Consider the following 20,806-nt stretch of genomic DNA (forward strand, 5'->3'; position numbering starts at 1 on the left):
TCTTTCATCCACTACCTGCCTTAAGACAAATAGAAAAAAAAAAGAAATAATAAGCAGGTATGGAAGCTCTTTCTATGAAAATATTGCTTCAGTGGGTATTGGGCTCTGAATCATGCCTGAACTTGACCTGACGTGAATCTTCGTGTCTCTGGATCCTGTTTACCCTGGAACCAGAGTTATTTTCTCCCCGTCAAGAACCCCTTGTGCAATCGTGCTGCGTTTAAGTCCCCCGATTTGAAATTCCACGCATAGAGCTTATTCAGCGCAGTGTTTGTATGTTTTAACATTGGTAATTGCAGAGTATCGCATTGCAGCGACAAAATAGTTGAAATGTGAAGAAATAATTTTACCGTCAGGCAATCTGAAAAAATAAATAAATAAAAACGGTCAGACACAAAATACAGTTATATCGAACTCACCCAAGTCAAATTTGGGGTGATCTGACTTTTTATTAATTGAATGTGCGAAAAAAACACACTTTTGTAACTTGTTGAAAATATGCATGTGAAAAAGTTTGGATTGACATTGTTTTCTGCATTTTACAAATTATTCTTATTCCTTCGTTTACTGAAGAGTCTGGAAGTACTAACATGAGCTTTTGCATATTTCGGAAGGATCTCTGTAGCCTTGAGCACAATCTTCTTCACGGGCAAGCAGAAACACGAGACTTCTGAGCCATAATACATTTAAAACCTCACACTGGTCTATTTTCAGAACAAGTATGAATGATTTTGAACGTGGACCATGTAAAATTAACAAAAAAAAATTAAATAAGGTACAACACATATATCTTTTGACCCAGCAGCGTACATCACTGTGTTCTTCGTTTGTATCCCCCCCCCCAAAAAAAGCTATTTCATTGCAATAATTTGGACATAGTAGAACGAGCCACTTTTTCTGACAGCGCACCAAAAACCGGTGAAACATTTTCAACGTTTTGACCAGGATACAAAATTCACAGTCAACTGTATTCTTTTGGGAATATTCAAAGTTTTGTCTTACATGCCCCTGAAAAAAAAAGGAAAACATTAAAAGGATGTAACTCACAGCACATTCCTTTCAAATGTATTCTACATGTGCTATGGTTTGATAAAGCCAGACGTGGATCCTGCTCTACCTTTATCTCAGGGGGGGAAGTCTGCTTTCTCAATTATCTCTGTTTGGCGCTACTTCTGACCTGTGGCTGTATTTACGCGAACACACATTTTATCCATGGCTTTTAATGGCGTATAAAAAAAAAAAAATCACTTCCTCGTCAAAAAGCTCTCTCCTAATAGCTTTTCAGAGTTGTTTGGGAGCTGTTTGGGTTTGGTCATTAGTGGACCATGAATATGTGTGTGTGTGTGTGTCGTTTTGGGAAACCAGCTGACAGATGCGCTGTAAGGTCGTCTTAGGTGGGATTGAGGGGTGGAGAGAGGGGGGAATTCAGGCAGTGCCCATGAGGGTGGGTGGGGTTAGTTGGGGTTTAGGAGAATGTGGTGCAGCACTTAAGCCATACTGAACCCTGATGGGAATGCCAGGCCCCCACACCACTTTCCAAAAATCACTAATGGAGCATGTTTGGACACACACACATACAAGCACATATGCCACATGCCTGCGGACATAAGTAGTTGAAATGATTGCACCTGGATATTGAATCCACTGTTTAAAAGATGGGACTCTTGTAAATGTGAGCTGTTGCTGTTCTCAGTTCGCAGTTATTTACTGGCCTTTTTGTCCTCTGCCGGTGGCCAGGCGTAGTTCAGCGTGTGTGTGTGTGTGTTGTGTATGCAGAACTGAATGGGGCTTCGCACGCAAACAGAAGAGCCTTTCACATCCATCACGAGTCTTTTGTCGCCTGTCCATACCATATGCTCTGGTAGACATCAAGCCGACATAAGCAGACTGAAACAATCTTTCGTCACCACAAAACCCAAAAAAAAAAAGCTCGTTGCTCTTGACATCATTTTTTTTTTTACTCGTGAATGTGTGTTTTAAAATCTCTGCCTCATAAAGATTGTCTCGCCTGATGCATGGAGACTTTTATGTCACGCAGAAATTCTACACGCAAAGAAATTAGCCACTAAGACGTTCGTTGATTGTTTTTCGATCCACGTCAAAGGGAATCAAGCGTTCACAATTGTAAGAATGCATAGCTGATTATTTCATGTTGTTACTCTTATTTGTATGACAAGTAGAAATGAAAAACCTCCCACAAGGACCAGAAAATGATGATAGACTTGAAAAAAAAAATACGTATGACATAACACAAAGGCCCATGTGTTTTCAATATTGCTATGCCACATGGAACAACTATTGCCCTTGGGTTTGTGATTATGATCAGTTTTTCTTCCACTCACCCAATAAAAAGGGTGTCATGTGTATTTTTAAAGCAGTAGCAGGCACACAAACACACACACGGAACATATTTTATGCCTATACAATACAATTATTCCCAAGCAAAATGAAGGATTTTTCAAAAGGTTCTCCAGGATTATTGCTTGAGGTCTGTCAAATGCATCTGTCTACCAATTTCACACAAACCAAAAACCTGTCTCCATCAGCTTGGCTGTGGTTCGAGTGTTGCACACCCTGTTTCTCTTGGAGGACAAAAGATTTCTTTTGGCAACAAGCGCCGGGCTTTTTTTTTTCTGCGAGAGCCGTCCCAGTCTCCTCACAAACACACACACACGAACGAGTACGCAGTTAAAGAGGCAGGTAAACTGCTGTTCATTTCATATTAACACAGTCATATATTCTTCCTGTCTCGCTTGCTTTTATCTGCCCGGCCTGCTCTCAGCTTTTGCTGGTTCTATATAAAACGTCTGGCGGATCGATTGGGCTCTCAGGGTGTAGTGACTGCAGCTCTAATGAATGAAGCCTAGAGTGTTTATTAAATAGACAAGGTTGAGAAGGAGTAAGTGCTGGAGGGGAGTTAGTCTTTGCGCTTCTTCATCTCATTGCGAAAATGCTCCGTGTTGATGTCAGAAACGCAGGGGAGCTCTGGCTGATCATTGAAGAATGAAGTCAGACGTGGTCTTCAGAGCAAATTTGGCGTCTTCACACAGTGAGCACAAACTCTGGTTTTAGTTTTCCCAGTGGATCCAACTTTTTTTTATTGTTTCCACGTATAGACTTGCGCACAGTTTGAGTGCTGAATTATGATCTTCGAATTATAAAGACAAAGTAATATAACATTGTTAGTTGCGTAACTTGAAGAATCAATGCAAACTGATAAAAATAAAATACTCAAAAATTGTGGCCTCATCTGGAAAGTAGTGGGGAGAGCTATGTTGATTTTTTTTTTTTGGTGCAGCCAAAATATCTCTCCAAGGTCGACAGTGAGACTGTGGGAGGCTGTTTGTGTTCAAAGCAGGATGGCATATCTTTCCTCTCCGTCCTCCCCCTCTCTTCTCATTCACTCTGTCACCACAAGCTGTATTGGAAGGCAAAGGCTTTTTATTGCAGATGGCTTACAGTCATAAATTTGTATCAAATATGTCCCACATCGATTGGCCTTAAACGAACACAATTAAAGAGATCGCCTCTGAGTGCTTCCCACCTACTAGAGTGGAGCGAGGGACGACCGGGAGAAAATGATTGAGCAAAACCAGGATGGGCTTGATCTTGTATATTCGCACAATCAAAATATTTTTTTTTTTCCACTCAGTGCGGGGATCTTAATTCTTTATTCGACTGAGATCATTTGGACAAAGCAATGCCCATAAAAGATGTGTTTGGCTTCTCAACCTTCTCAAGCATTCAAAGACACATTCCGATTTTGCGAGCCAGGCACCATCAACCAACATCACTGGCCACTAAAGTGTCACTAAAAACTTTGCATTTAACACACGTGGGTGGTTAACAATGTGTGACACTCAGAATTGTCCTCGTTTGGATTCTGATGATTTGTCGCTATGAAATCATAACGCTAAGGGAATCATACATTAAACTGGGTCATGGATATACGGAGATGACGAGACAACTGAATTTAATATCAAACTACAGAGAGCGAGAAGACAGCCACCTGTATGCAGTGTTGACGGACAGATGGAGGGATGAAGCCAAGTGGGCGGAGGAGGGATTAGATGAGGAGAGGAAGCAAAGTGCTGTGCGTGTTTGTGTGTGGGCCTCCGTCCAGCTGAGGTGTTTGCTCGGCTCAGAGTGATCTCCTACTGCGGTCACTGCAGCACGCACAAAGCACACACGCACACACACACACACACACACACACACACACACACTGATGACTGAATTGTCGTGCTTGGCAGCTGTTGCAGGTCTCTGCAGATCGTTCAATACTAGCTTGTGTGCGTGTGTCATTTGTGACCACCAAGCCCTTCTCTCACTTATGGCAAGTAATGAAATTCTCAGTGTGTTCCTGTGAGAGTGTGTGTCACACTGACAAATCAAGTAGATTTGGAGTCGTGGTCCTTCAGGAAAAAAAAAACAATGTTTTGAAAAATATGAATTTACAGAAATTGTGTATGTATCTTTTTTAATACGACGTGAAATTGGAGACACAACTAAACACCTAACTACCTCTTGTTCATTTTCCTCCTTCGAGTAAAAGTCCTGCTTGTCAAACTGAGTCAGCTGTGTGAAATCAATCAAAAGCCTAAATTATTCAGTTCCAGTCAAGTCCAAACCAACTCGGACCGATCGAATTAAATCTGATGAAACGACGTTGAAGAGTTGAAAGCAAGAGTTTGTATCTCGGGATAGGGCCACACATGCAGGCACAGTTTGTGTGTGTGTGTGGAGACTGACTCTTTGTAACCAAGTTCAGAAGCTTCCAACATAAGCACAGACACATTGAGGACCACCTTCTGTCTTTCAATCCCTCTCTCTCTCTGTCTGTCTCTCTCTCTTTCTCTCTGGCTCTCTGTGCACCTAAGTGCTGTAATTTAGCTGGTCTGTAATTTCACCATGGTGGTTTCGGGTTAAGTGGAGGCTGTCACTGCGATCAGGGGGTGCCGGCCTTCCACACGGACAAGGCGCGTTCGCTGGTACACACCGACAAGCGTACTGCCACCGTGCATTTGGATGCTTCCGCAAAGGTCACCTCCATTTAATGACGTGTATAAACACAGTTGAAAGGTGCGGCCTTTGTCATTAGAAGATGCGTGTGTGTGCAAAAAAAAAACTTTGGAGCTATCATGGCTTGTGGTGGATTGAGTACGGACGCACACGCACAAACACACTCGATTACAAGAGAGTTGCAGATACCACAGTCTGTAGCTCAGCAGGGGTTCTAAACACAGAGACAGAAGGTATTGATATATTCCACAATAGGCACGGACAGATTTTTCTTCTCATAAGAGAAAGAGAGAGAGAGTCTGTGTGGCAGGAGCATGCAGACACACTCGTTCACGTGCGCACCCATGTACACGCATCGTGCATGCAAAGAAGCTCTCTATTGTTGTTTGTTTTTGTCATCTAAATGCATTCATGAAATGCAATGTCTATAATTTTCAAGGCTGTGGATACGATTTGGAAAAAATTGAATTTAAAAATTTCAAGTCATTTTCAAGGTTTGTTGCTATCAGTCAGATTTGTATGTATTCAAAAAAGAATGTTTAAAATTTATATATGATCGATATTTTGTTTGCACTGAGTCAAAGCGAATGATTTCGTGCAAGTTTCAAATTCATTGAAACACGTCAAATTGTAAGACATACTGTTAATCCTTCCATCCTACAATGCGCTGCCTGAGTGTAAAAAATGTCTTCCAATTTGAGGAGCAGATGCAATCGCTGAACACAAAGCAGAACTAGTTTCAACTTGACCAACAAGCATTTTGAAATGAATTAGCAAATTTCATCATGTTTTTAAATGCAATTCGCATACGATATACTAAATTCTAAGCGTCGTTGTCTCGTCATTCCCGTTTTAGTGATCAGTTACTGCCAACTCAGTCAAGGACACCTGCAAAGAGCTTTGAAGGCTTGAAAGAGAGAAGGAGCGAGGGGGGAGGGGGGCAAAGGTGGAAAAAAGGTGCAAACATTGAAAAGATTTCACAAAAACAGCTGGTCAATGGAGAAGTGACTCATTTCTAGAAACTGATCAAATTCATGTTCGTCCTAAAAATACGGACAATCAGCGGTGGCCGATACTTTGCATCCAAAGAAATCAGCACTTATCAGTTGCCACATTAGAACTCCATTTTCTTTCCAAACTATTTCTGATCAAGTCTTTCTTTTTCCCTCACTCCCACGCTTACATACACACTCGCAACCACACAGGCAGACGCAGGGGGTAAGACAAGTGAAGCTACCTTAATCTCTCCCCGTTCCTCCCTCTCCCATGCAGCACCACTTAAGCGTCCAAGCAATGCCCTTGCTTTAATAGAGTGTAATGCCTGAGCCGGTCACCGTCGCATGGCTCGTATTGAGTGTTAGGACATTTCGGAAACCGAGAGCGTCTGTTCTCCACAGTCTCACCGGGGAGCTTTGACATTTAGCTTGGAGTAAAGACTCCGACGTTATCTTTCCTCTCCTTCCTTTTAATACACCTGCTGTGCTCCAGCTAACCTGTTATAGCATGTTTGTCGACCGGCTATTCATTTTAAATGAAAGTATTACTTCACTTTTCTCACCTCTATCGCTTTGCCTTCATCTTTCTGTCTTCATTCCACTCTCTCACTTTTTTTTTTTTCTACCTCAGAGTGGAAGAGATTTTCCCTAATGAAGTGGTTGATGGGAGTATATTACAGAGAGACGGAGTGGAGCAATCGCCTACTCCAAAATCCATTAACCTTACAGTTTCACTCAGTGCATGGCCAAGTGTTTTAGGGAACATACATAGATAGCTAGGGAGTGCCAAAGTCTTTGTTGCCTTCAAATACTTTTAGTATTATATTTCATTCACATGTTGGAAGTTAATCTCTTGTGTTATATTGCTCTCACGCATCTACTCAAGATTTTTTATGTCAAGTATTGCCCTGTAATTAGTCCAGCCCCTAAGCAACAACGTTTTATTTACTTTTATTTCCAATTATTATGATTATTAAGGGATGCTATATGTCAAATGGCTTTGGGGGCAAACAAATGCAGCAAATCTGTTGAATATTTTGCGGATAGATTTTATTTTTTACATTCTTTTTGGGCAGTAACATTTAAGTTGGTGAAAAATGCATCAATATGTTGCTGAAAAATGCATCATATCCCACCCACAGGAGTCATCAGGACACATCATCCAATTCCTGCATCTCAGAAATAGAACAGTCTAAATTAATAAATGGACTGACCAGTTCATCAAGAGGAAAAATGAATGATTGAATAAAATTAACCATCCCTAGTCTTGATAATGCAAATGATATTCAGAGGTTAAATCTGATGCAGGTGGCCACATTAGCGGTAATTTGTGCCGATTTTAATGATCCATAATTTAGCAGCCCATGTTCTGGTCACGTGGGAGACGACTGTGTGTTAGAAAGGACAGCCTAGGAGAAGCAGAAACATTTCATGAATATTGCTACATTTCTATCTCCTGGTTATGTTTCTGTAATTATATTGTTGTCTAAATGTGAGCAACCCTGTTTTGGTGGCTGAATGGGAAGGGAAAGAGGTGGTCCGCCAGGATAGCGCTTTCTTTATTCTGCTGCTGACATCAGAGGAGTAACATTTAGTCTAAAGGGAAACATTTTGTTCCAGAAAAGTCTGAGAGAAGAACAACACACACTAAAAAAAACATGCACACTATATTCTCACATGTAACTCATGTGGGGCATGACCTCAATAAGAGGTAGTGTTGTATTTGCAAAGTATGCAACACCATGTGCCGACTGGCTCTTGATAGCTGGAATATTTAGGCCTCAGGTTCCTAAAAGTGATGGGTTCATCCAAGTTATTCAAGCCTGTTATTCCGGACAAAATATTAATAGTCCCTATACAGTGGCAGCTTTGATGTTAAAAAATGAACACAACTGGAGCCGTTTCTGTATCTACGCAAACAGATTCTTGTTGAACATATCACTCCCGAGATCTCCTCTAAGATATTTTTCTATTTCTGTGTCACTGCAGGCAAAGAAGAACCGACAACCTACACATGCACTACTTGTAAGCAGTCGTATGGCAGCGCCTGGTTCCTGCTGCAGCACGCCCAGAACTCCCATGGTTTCCGCATCTACCTGGAAAGTGAACATGGCAGTCCTCTCACCCCACGAATGGGTGGGCCTTCCTCCTTGGGTGGGGGCGCGGATTGCCCCTCTCATCCTCCCCTTCACGGCCTCCATCTGCCTCTCGATTCCAGCCCTTTCAATCTCCTCCGAATCCCAGGCTCAGGCTCAGGGGGAAGGGACAGCGTGGGAGCAGGAAGTACACTCGGGGTTGGCGGTGGGCTCCATCATCATCATCAGCGTTTTCCTCCCACACCACCTATCTTCAGCCCCCCTCCGAGGAACCACCTGGACCCCCACCACCTGAGCCCAGAGGAGCTGGCGCTGGCAGCCCACCATCCGAGTGCCTTTGACAGGGTGCTGCGCCTCAATCCCCCTCTTCCCATGGAGCCCCCTCCAACAATGGACTTCTCACGGCGGCTTCGGGAGCTGGCGGGTAACACCTCAGGATCCACTCCCCCTTTATCCCCCAGCCGGCCAGGCCCCATGCAACGCTTACTCCAGCCATTCCAGACAAGTGTGGGAAGCATGGGCACGGGAGGCGGCGGTGGCAACAAGACTCCGTATCTCGCAACTCCGCCGCCTCTGCCAGGTTCCATGCAGTCCCCCGTGGGCTCTCAGACCACTCCTACCACGCCACTTCCCTCCGCGGGGGCGACACCCTCATCCAACACTCCAATGAAATCCAAGTGTTGTGAGTTTTGCGGCAAAGCGTTCAAGTTTCAGAGTAATCTAATAGTGCACCGGCGCAGCCACACAGGAGAAAAGCCGTATAAATGCCATTTGTGTGACCATGCTTGCACACAGGCGAGTAAATTGAAGCGCCATATGAAAACTCACATGCACAAATCCTCCTCGCCAAACACAGGCAAGTCAGAAGACGGACTTTCGACTGCCTCCTCTCCAGAGCCCGGCACCAGCGAACACATGGGCAGCGCCAGCAATGCCCTGAAGTCCGTGGTGGCCAAGATGAAATGTGAAAATAACAGAATGCTGCGTGAGAATGGAGAGGAAGAGGAGGAAGAGGAAGAAGAGGAGGAGGAGGAGGAAGAAGAGGAGGAGGAAGAGGAAGAAGAGGGAGAGGAGGAGGAAGTGCAAAATGGAGAGAGGGCCGTTCGACGAAACAACAGCTACCACTTTGGCTTGAACCTCGAGGCCGCACGTCAGCACGAAAACAACGGTGGTATCGGAACCCGACTGGGAGGGATGACAGATGAGGGGTCCGTTCCACGTTCGCTCCCTGAGGTCATGCAGGGAATGGGCCTTGCCGCTAGCATGCAGCATTTCAGCGAAGCCCTCACCGCACACAAACGGAACGCAATTGCCCAGGAGCACCACCTCCACCACCACCTCAACAGAGGACATCCACAAAATCGGGAGATGTGCGATTCGAACTCCATGCCGGAAACCAATCGCGGCGTGGAGGGCTCGCTCTCGACCGTCAACGGACGCGGAGCATCCCCAAACGAATCTGCCTCTGCCTGCCTTTCAAAAAAACTTCTTTTGGGTAGCCCGAGTCCACTTAGTCCTTTTTCCAAACGCATCAAGCTGGAAAAAGAATTTGACTTGCCTACTCCCACCATCCCCAACACGGAAAACGTCTACTCGCAGTGGCTCGCTGGCTACGCTGCTTCTCGACAGCTCAAGGATCCTTTTCTGAACTTCGGGGACTCCAGACAATCGCCCTTTGCCTCTTCATCCGAGCATTCCTCAGAGAACGGCAGTCTACGATTCTCAACTCCTCCGGGTGAACTCGACGGTGGGATGTCAGGTCGCAGCGGTACGGGAAGCGGGGGAAGCACACCTCATCTCGGGGGTCCCGGGCGGCCCAGCTCTAAGGATGGCCGAAGGAGTGACACTTGTGAGTACTGTGGCAAGATATTCAAGAACTGTAGTAATCTGACCGTGCACCGGCGCAGCCATACGGGGGAGAGGCCGTACAAGTGCGAGCTGTGCAATTACGCTTGTGCCCAGAGCTCCAAACTTACTCGTCACATGAAGACCCACGGTCAAGTGGGCAAGGATGTGTACAAGTGTGAAATCTGTCAGATGCCCTTCAGTGTCTATAGCACCTTGGAGAAACACATGAAAAAATGGCACAGTGACCGTCCTTTGAGTACCGAAATAAAGTCCGAGTAGAAGGCCGAACAATGGGACCTTTTCCCCGCCCCCCACCCCCGCAGCTGTCTGCCATTAACTCCCCGTTTATTCCAAGACTCTCGCAGTTTTTGCCCCAGCCCCAAAAACTCCACTTTCACCAGGCTGGTGGAAAGTTAAGACCATGTGCTCTGCACCAGCACACCCCGTGTTCATTACCCATTGAATGCATGATCTGTATCGGGGCAATACTCTTGCATTGAGGCAAAACTTCAAGCCTTTTTCTTGTGCAATAAATTACATGTTGTGTACTATTTTATTTTTTGAGTTGACCGTTTTCATTTCGAAGAATTTGTCAGCATGCATAGTATGTTTTTGTTAATCAAAAACAAAACAAAAAAAAAAGAAATGAAAAAAAAAAAAAAAAAAAAGAAAAGAACTTGTCCCTGGTTGGTTACTTGTTTAGTAAATGTGTTGCTGTTTTTCTCTTGTTATGTTATTTTTCTTTTTATTCTTCAAAAAGAGAAAAGGCAAGAAAGATACAGTATACCCATGCTGCATATACCCTGTAACACATATCATGTACAGTTTTGAGTTGTTACATGGAAAATGACCCACGTCTGGAACCCCTGGAAATGCACTTATCCGGATCTTTCTAAAAGATGCCATGTTCACACAGGGTTAAGAAAAAATAAAAATAATACAGAATAGGTTCGACGAGTAAATAAATAGTCATGACGGTCAAATTTCAATAACGCAAGGGTGTGCAAAGACATCAAATTGTACTATCATTTGGTAAGTAAGAAAGAGTGCCTTTGATATTTTAAGACTACATTGGCCATAATCTTATCTGGAATAAGTTTGGGGGGGGAAACTAGGCTGTTGAAACCATCAAGAAAAGGTTCTTGCATCAAGCACCTGCCTGCCCCAGTGGACTGTGACACCTCATAATCAAAGCTTCACTTTGTAGTTACTGACCATTCAGCTACCTAGTACATGTTCAATGGGCTTCGCTTCAGTATGTGGATTTCATAAGGAGCATGGTACGACCAGTGTTGTGGATATCTGAGTATTTCCTAGTTCCGTTTCTGAAAAGGAGCTACTTTTAAGAAAAAAAAAAGAAAAAAAATCTGTAACGTACAATCCTGAACTTGAGGGATACCGGTGATATTTGTCCGAGTTAGCACAAACCTGCAACGCTGCTTTGATTTGTGGTGTGTGGAACGACACATTAGAAAATTGCGTGACCTCCGAAAGAAAGTCGAGAGCATTGAAATACCTTGAAGCTAGTCAGAGAGAAAGCTACAACAAACTTGAATATACATACAGTATGTGTTATGGAGATTGAAAACAATTATTTCTTCATTTCTTCAAAACAGGGTCCGTGACAGTGATCTCCAGCAATTTCCCCCCCCCCCAAAAAAAAAATCCATCAGTACACATTGGCTCTTTAAAAAGAGTGAAATGTGATCTTTTTAATCAGTATGCATAGGCAAACGCGGAGCAAATGTTTCATTGCTTTGAAATCCAAGAGGAGAGATCTTTTACCAGTCAAGCACTTGTCATTCAACCTGGAAGTACCATCATCTCTTTTGCATTGTTCCACACATTTGGAGTAGTGGTCGAAATGTTTCATTGTAACAAGTGGACTGTTTCAAATTACAAGTTGAAAAGTTTACGGTGAAGGGAGAAAAGGGTCCGACTGGTAAAAGCAGTAAAACACTCTGTCAACAAATCATAAAAATAATAGTTGCTCTTCACCTCCTTGCCAGGTTAACTTTGAATCATTTGTTAATGTGTCTGCTGGGTTAAAAAAAAGAAAAAAAAGAAGCCAAAACAGTCTTTCAACAAGGTTTGGACATTTAATGTACAATACTCGGAGATCTTTTCAAAAAGGACTCCACTGGCAACTGTCGTGTTGACTTTGGTGAAGAGCTGCATTGTTTCATTCTTGCCATGGATGTCTTGGATAATCTCTGATTTTGTCAGCTGGACGATAAACTCAATTTGTGATGTTCACACTTTTGTATAAATGTCCCATTAATGATAGGTATGGAAATAAACTTTGATTTCTTCCCGGAAATAACACTTCACTGTCTTTTAGGGCAAACTGTTAAGTTTGTTGTCGTTTCTCTTTTCCTCAGCGTCTTGGTAATGTTCAAGACTTCGATCACAGTATATATGAAATAGAAAAGGGAAAAAAAACAAAACAAAAAAAACATTCATCTGTGATGGTTTTGTATTTTATTTTGCCTTGGCTCTTCACAGCTCTTCAGGTTGAAATACAATTTGCATTGGGGAAATGATTAAGATTATATATAAATATATAAAGAACTTAAAATATAGGAAAATACACGTACATGTCAATTCCTATGCTTAAACACATTTATGGTTGATTTTTCTGTATTTCTAGAACTGTATTTGAATTCAATGTTCACTTAGAGTAGGCACTATAGTATTTATATTGAGGCTCGTATTTTTAACTGTTGCTTGTTCTCTCTCTAAAAGGTACCATACCTTTTTTGGTAGTGGAAAAAATCCCAAGCTGCCACGGTATATTTTTTTAATTTGGCAGGATAATATAGTGCAAATTATTTGTATGTTTAAAGAGATAAAATGAAAAACCTTACACAAAAAAAAAAAAAAAAAAAAATCAGCTAAAGTGTGTGGCATTGGGAGGCATTGTCGGCCATATGATGGCCACTGCTATTTTCCCCTGTCCACAGAGGTCGTTGTACATATCTTCTTTGGTTTTTGGTTTCGACCCTCCTTCCATCCTGCTGCCACTCTTGTATGATTTAATACAAGCTGACATTGGCCTGTTTTGTTGTGCGCTTTTGTCTCTCTTACCGTACCTGACAACATTCCAACAAGTAGAGAGAGAAATAAATCATATGCAGTACATGCAATACAAAAAAAAAAATTGTCAAAATAAATATGTTGAAAAATAATTCAATGTTTTGCAGTTGTTTTTTTTCATTGCCAAATACAAAATGGTGCTTTCTATTCAGATTGGGTACACTTTCATATGCCAAGCATATTTAAAATTGACCTGGGAGACGTGGAGAAGCCTGCTTAAGTTAAGAATTTTTGTAAATGGCAATGCGGAATATTTTGTTATCAGCCTTTTCTATTCCTGTTCTGAGAGCTGTTTGTTGTAACTTGAACTTGAACTTTTATCTTTTACAATGGGAGTTGCTATTTATTATCACCTATATGCTCTGTTCAAAACAGAGACATGGGATGGATCCTTGTTTTGATTGAATTTTATTTGATATTTTTTTGTCAGAGTATATCATTTATTTTGTATTTGTGGCCAATGGTCATTTGACAAATCAAGCTCTTTATTCATTTCTGTTGTATATGTAGTACCTGTTCAGTTGTATTAAGAAAACCACTGTCTGTGTTTTCTGACAGATGTCTGCATAATCCTGTTCACACACCCATTTTGTCCCTTTATCAAGAAAAAAAACAGTTAATAAAAAAAATGAAAGTATATTGGCACGTGTCCATTTGCTCTGTTTCTCTCTCGACACACATACACATTATATATATATATCAATATATCTCGAGGAAATGACGGGTGAGGGTAGACATTGTTTCTTTGTTGTTCTCTCATTGCGTGTGCGTGATTTCCTGCGTACGTGTGTGTGTGTCACTAAAGTCCAATCTAGTATGTTGCTGATAACGACAATTCACATGTGCCCGATATTCACTTGACATACTAACAGTATGAGTACACATATAATGGCCCGCTCTCACAGAATGTCCTTAAGCAAATATAATTATGTCCCTCAGTTTGCTCAGTAGTCACAAAGCCTCATAAAGCTGTCAAGATCAATCAGCAGCATGTCCTCCAGCCACCGCACCCTTCAGCCTCTTGAGCAAAGATAGGTACTGGGCGACTTGGAGAAAACCTTGTACTGAAGATTTGATCAAATCGTATAAGATGTCGTTGACGATGAAAAAAAGTCAATCGCAGACAAGGCCGTAAGATCTCACAGACTAAAGACTCACTTCAATTTCTTTATGCATGCTCAACTCTGTTTGTCAAGATTGATGAAGAGGCTGGGAGCCACTGAGAAATGGATACAAAAAATTTGCCACCCTCATCCAGACCCATTAATAATAAATTCTTCTTTTGCCTATGTACAAACTAAAGATTCCAATTGATTATATTATATTCTAAAATGTTCTTGAATAGTGAGTTGCTTGTGAAACATGCCTCCCAAACAACCAGCTGGACTTTTTGTTTGCCAATACAGTAGGTGTAAGTGGCATAACACTTCTTATACATAACCCAGAAAATGTCACACACAGCATATGCCGCAATTCACAAAGTTTAGCAAACCCAGTGCCCTGGGAGCCTTGAGGTTCTGCTATGTTGGACATGACCGTATATATAATGAAGCTTTATTTGCCACCTCATGACCTACAATTGGCGACAGTTTGTGCTTTGCTCTGTGTTAAACAATGAAACTAGCCACTGTGCACCACCTGGAAGAATAAAACAAATCAGCAGCACATTTATTTTGCGCGTTCCCTCCTCCCTCCCACTCTGTACATTTTTCCAGTTGATTTTGCGACACGCTTATTGTCGTAAACCTCCAAAGCATTCAGGCTTTTCATCGAGGCGATCCTTTTGTGGTTTTATATGAGAAACGTAATGCATTTGTCACTGTAATAAAATGTATACAACCATGACCTGCAGTCTCCAGTAACTGCCTGCGCATTTGTCTTTGGCCTGCAGGCTTTATACTTTAAAGGAGGTTCTGCATTTACAGTAGAAACTTCATTTTCCAGACTGCTTTTGTGTATGGCCTTGACACAACACAGTTTCAATACAATCGTAGATAAAGATGCATGAGTGTTTTGTCTGTCTTTTTTTCTTCTGTGTACTAAAGTAAATTATGTGTACAGTACATGGTGTTGAATGCCACAACAATTCATTTTGTCTGAGACAACCTATTGAGTAGTTGTATAATTGAATACATGGTGGCTGACCACTGCGGTATGTGGGAACTCACTGCAAAGTAAATGATTGATTCTATAGTTGACATTCCGTGAACATTACTCGCAATTTGGAATTCTCATATTGAGTACAGAGGAAGCAAGTATAAAAGACTTACCAATGTCAAATTAGTAAAAGAAGTGAATCCGTTTTTATATATTTGCAGGTGTCTTTGTTTCCTGGCAAATTTAAGTCTGATTTTTACTGCATAAGCAATCTTTCAACAGGCTGTCCATACCACAGATAACTTTTGTTATATGTGGACTCAAATCTTTTTTTCCATCATGTGCTTATAATTGAAACAATGCACCATTTGAGGGATCTGAAGCAAGAACATGTATGCACACAGGCGATTGATAGACCAGTCAAATTAGGAATCTTTTCCTCCTGACTGGACTCAGCCAATCAAATTTGATTTGCAAAAAGGCAATGATGAACGTTCATCTCCTGTTTTGTCATCAATAAATGACTTTTTAACCTTTTGTGCATGGGAATCACCTGTCACATCATTGAAGTTTGTCTTTTGGTATTGTCTGTGAAATATTTTATTTTGAATCCTCACTGGTACACTCGAGTCTACTCGAGTAATGCCTTTTGTACAATTTATCGGAATAATAATAAAAACAAAAGTTACCCTCCTCCACTGTACAATCTGATCCTGTGTTATATCAGCTGCTGTGACTCTCTTCACCCTGTGACCTCATAACTCAACAAAGGAAGGAGGTTGTTCAGGCTTCGTCTTGTTTAGAGCCTCCGGGGTCACGAAGGCTATCGCTCTGATCTCTGACCCCAAAAGGAGAGACCTAGTGGCCAGGCTGGGTGAACGGAAAATCCCTCAGGCCTGAGCTGGATAAAAGGATGTTCAGGAAAGACATGGATTATTCGTGTGTGTGTGTGTGTGTGTCTTTCCTGACTTGTGTTACCAAGTTCCAAAGTCTCTGATATAAGCACAAGCCGACTCACAGAGGTCAGAGATGTTAATTACATCTAGACAGAAGAGGGATATGGCTCTATTTTGTTATAAGAATGAGGGAAAGATAGCAGAAGGAATGGCAGAAAAATCCAGATGCACCGAGGTGTCTGTGTTTACGAGCATTTGTGCGTGCACGTGGGAGGGAATGATAGACCGACGTGGGTGATGGGACATTGTGTGTTTTGTTATGTCTGATAGTAAAGTGTTTCTGTGACCTTCCTGCCTTCAAGCTTCTTACAATACAGACACATGCAAAGGCTGCTCTTTCATCCTTTCATTTCAGCCTCCCCACACCGTTTGCTTTTGTGCATATTTGTTGGTGATAGTTCAAAGGTCAACATGCAGTTGAGAGTTGGGTTTCACATGAGTGAACACCTTTATTGCTCACCACAGGGTATAGGGGAAGCTCAAGTGTGGATGCAAGATAAACTGTGGGTGTGTTTTGAATGTTTTGTCTACTTCAGTTTTACTTCTCTTTGCCTATAGTCAAAAGTTACGTGCTATCTAAATCATGCATGTAAGATTCAAGTGGAACGATGTTTCTATGTGTTTCTCTTGTCTATATAGATCACTGATATAAATCTTGGTGTAAAGATCACCGTTTCATCACAGGACCAACAAATAGGACATCACTTTTACAATCAGCATACATTGCATGTTTTGAGACTGTGGGAGGAAGCAAAGAGAACATGCAAACTCCACATAAAAATACCTGAACTGACACAGATTCAAAGACAGATGACTTTATCTGGTCCGAAACAGTTACCGGTAGTCAGATCCCTCCAGACCTCAGACATAAGGGGAGCACAAGAATGGGATAATTCATTATTATGAAAACCCTAGAAACTAACCCAACAATACCCTAGAAACTTACTTTGCTCCATGTACTGCATTTGTTGATACTCTATTAGTGCAGCACTTCCACTTGTGTCATTCTAACTCAATATGGCAATTTTATGGTTAATGCAATGGCCACATCCAATATGGTGGAGGCGCTGACAGTGCTTCGAACGAGCCACACGGTACGACGTGTGCTTACAGCAGAAATAAAATGCCGGTAGCGTGCCGGGTAGGAACGTGGCACAACCACAGGTAGGAAGTGAAACAGAGGTGTGCGAGGTTTATATAAGGTGGCTAACTACCTGGGAACAGGTGTGGCAATAAGCCGGAGGTGTGGCCAATCACAGTAAATGTTGCTGACGGGATGGGAGGGGCAGGAGAGATGAGCTGTCCAGAGTACCGCGGTGTCATGCGGATGCATGATAAATGTATGTTTGTTCAACTGGACTGACCAAGAGAATGCATTTGTAAAGTACACACATTCAAATGATGCATATTTACAGAAACACTGTCGTCATTCAAAATGTAATTTGAGGAGCACCTTTTTAGAGGGGGCTCAGTGAATGTCAGTTTTTCTAATTACGGGATAGGATGAAAAAGGTCGCCTTTGTATGAGAACATGTGCATTCGAATACAGGCACGTGACAACCATGTGCAGATGAATTTATAGCAACGCAGAAGGCCACAAATTGTTGAGTCATGGAGGCAGTAGCCTAAGCAGAGAGGTCCAGACAGCTACTTCATCCAGTGGGATACTGAGACATTCCAAGGACTTCCAACAGTCGCTTTTGCAGAGACCAGCTCTCAGTGTCACTTTTGACCCTCAGAACAAAATGGTATGATGCCTGTAGTCTATAAACAGCATAGTGAACTTCTCTGTAATGTGCAGGAGACACAAAGGGATGACATTGCATTAATATTTGAAATAATGAATCCGTGCGGTCATTAGGCTGGTCTCCTTAGCTTCCACAGCAATATATTAAGCCAAGACAAGCGCCATGTATTTTACATGGTCCTGTCAACAGAAAATGGATCCTTTTGGCATAATTATGTCTGCTTAGGTGTGTGTTTCTATCTCTCTGGAAAACACGGAGAGATATGTGTGTGTGTATTTTTTACGTTTTCTATTTGATTTATTTTTTGATCAGAGATGCCAGTAAACTTTTCCTGATTACTTTCTTGCGCTGATTCTGAGTCCCAGACAATAGTCAACAAGATCCCAAGGACATGCAAGATACATTTCCTAAGTCTTCTGAGTGTGATGTAATGTACCGCAAGATATCATATCATTATTATCTGCCAAATTGGCATCAAACGCAGTGATTCTTTTTGAGTGGAAAAAGCTGGACCCTACCAGCCAGTCGTTCACAAATCTCAGGGTTAAGTACCTATAACAAACATTCAAATTCGATTTGATTGACGGAATATTACCCCAAATTTCGCCCTCATCCCACAACTTGGCTGGTTTCCATAAAAAAGGGCTTTTCTAATATGATTGCTGTTGTCACGTGTCTCCACTGATCTTTCTGAGGGAGAATCAGGTCTGATTGTTAGAGACACATTGTGTGTTAAGGTCCAATAGTTAGACAGACAGACAAGTCTGCCCAAACCGCTGAATGAGTGGCGGTCTGCCAAGACCAATAAGAGCAATGGAAGATTGGGGGAGGGGAGACACTCATGTATTATTCATAACTATTCACATAATCCCCAGACTGAGGAGGGTGATCTTTATTGTGAGTGTGCATAAGTATGTGTCAGTAATTTAAGGTAAAACCATGCCGTCTTACAGTACACACCTTGAAACTGCATTGTGTAGTTTACAAAGATTGGAAGAGTGCGATAAGATACAATAACAGAAAATGCAGCGTGCCAACCTTCTTTTGGTATTGAACCCATTGTCGGTAATCATATTCATTTAAGTACTGTCGGCACTACTAGATTATATATATTATATATATATTACTAGGATTGTGGTAATGACAATCTCAAGTCGATTTTGAGAGTGCATTTAGTGGGTAATGATCCCACTCAAGCTACATGAAAGTGAAATGTGAATCACAAAATAACCGATGGGATAAAATTTAACATATTACACAATTAATTATGGCTCGCACAATGTCATTCAGATTTCAAGTAACCATTAAGATCAGTTTTAGCCAAAACAGTACAGACAGATATGTTGTGAACATATATTCTTCTATATACACAAGTACCATGGAACCTTTAAATTCATTTCACAACAGCAAATTGGACAACAGAGCAAGAAATATAAAGGACAATAGGAGCCATACATAGTTGTCTAAATCTGGACTAAAGAAGATGCAGGGGAAATAAAAAAAAGAAGACGAAAGAAAAGAGGGCAGTGAGGTGGACAGAGCGGGAGGCTTTAATTGCATGGCGCTAGCGTGACAATTGAGAGGAGAGTGAAGGGAGGCAAGTCTCTAGGAGTATTGATCACTTTGGTTCTTCCATTTCAGTCACTCCTCACCCCCTTCTGCGTCTCCCCCTTCACTCAATTTGCACCCCTAATTTAGATTGAGGCATGTGAATGCATGCGAGTGAATGTTGAGGTCATTTTGCACCCTGTTTGTCCTTCAGTGTATGCTTGCATCTCAAACACATTTGTTTACTTATTCATCTTCTTCCTATTATTTGTTGAGGCAAAAACTAAAGACATGTTGTGTCATTTCAAATGATAAACTACTGTATTTCACTGGTTTATTTGAGAATTGTTTGTGACAAGTTGTATGTTTGCCACTTTTAGTTTTGCAGGCTTTCTAAGGAATGTACGGCAGGTGAAAAATGGTGGCGGAGGTCGTGGGGGGTTATACTTCCTGATCGATCTCCCGTCTCCCTTCGGAGTGACCCTACACCTCCTCCTCGGCCTAATGAGACGTGCCTCATCGTGGGACCAACACATGGACCCCCATGGCCACGCACACACATAGGAAAAAAGTCTTGCAAGTCCATTTTCTTTAATTTCACAGTTCAGTTACAATATGTTTCTTTTATTTATCTGCTAATCCCTAGACAGTTATATCAATTTTCTACACCAGGTGGACCACTCTCTTGAAAGATATATGCTTAAGGCTTTGACCTTCCACCCCTGTCTCAGTCCCAGACTAAATCAATTCCTAACCAGACAATCTTCTTGCCCTAAATACCGCCATCCACTTTTCCGAACACAATGACCAGCGTAAACTCCTGGGAAATAAATCTTTGTATTTGCATCATGAACCATTTGTATTTTTTTCCTCTTCAAGATGGCACTGTTGGTTTCAATAAAACAGTTAAAGAAATACTATACTTTCAAAATCTTTTATGTGTGCTGAAGGGTGAATGTGAAGATTTCATACCAGGACAGTTTAGAGTAGCAACTTTGATGACTTATTCAATGATAAACTTTGGTGGATTTTAAGTCCTACACACAGCAGTTATTACTAGTCTACTCACTGCCACTCACATATTCCCTGCTGCTTGGACAATGTAATTGTATATCGATTGTCAGGAAAAGGATAAGTGGATTGTTTTTAATCTCTAGACTTGAGAAGAATATGAATTCATCCAAAGTCAAAACACTCAAAATTCCAAATACAATCAATAAAGCTCTAAGGTTTTTTTTTTACCTTCTGTAAAATATTGTTCATCAAAATGAATCCTTCGTTTATGTCTGGATCCGCAACTGCTTGGCCTATTCTCTTTCCTATCATTGTCTTGATGATCATATTTGTGTTCATTCATTCGGTATACTGATTGTTATCATCAAATGTTGCATAAGTGCATT

The 20,806-nt window shown here is 41.7% G+C and overlaps 1 protein-coding gene across 1 annotated transcript in view; it reads left to right on the forward strand.

Annotated features, from left to right (window-relative positions):
- LOC147049815 (BCL11 transcription factor A-like) overlaps nt 1–13,663 on the forward strand; it is a 33,177-nt gene extending 19,514 nt beyond the window's left edge. Inside the window, exon 3 of the mRNA XM_085922326.1 lies at nt 8,007–13,663. Coding sequence (XP_085778452.1) covers nt 8,007–10,240 — 2,234 coding nt within the window. The 3' untranslated portion in view covers nt 10,241–13,663. The remainder of the gene's footprint in view (nt 1–8,006) is intronic.
- Nucleotides 13,664–20,806: the final 7,143 nt, after the last annotated feature.

The sequence above is a fragment of the Syngnathus leptorhynchus genome, chromosome 10 (genome assembly GCF_054491065.1).
Source record: "Syngnathus leptorhynchus isolate UIUO chromosome 10, UIUO_Slep, whole genome shotgun sequence".
Lineage (NCBI taxonomy): Eukaryota > Metazoa > Chordata > Actinopteri > Syngnathiformes > Syngnathidae > Syngnathus > Syngnathus leptorhynchus.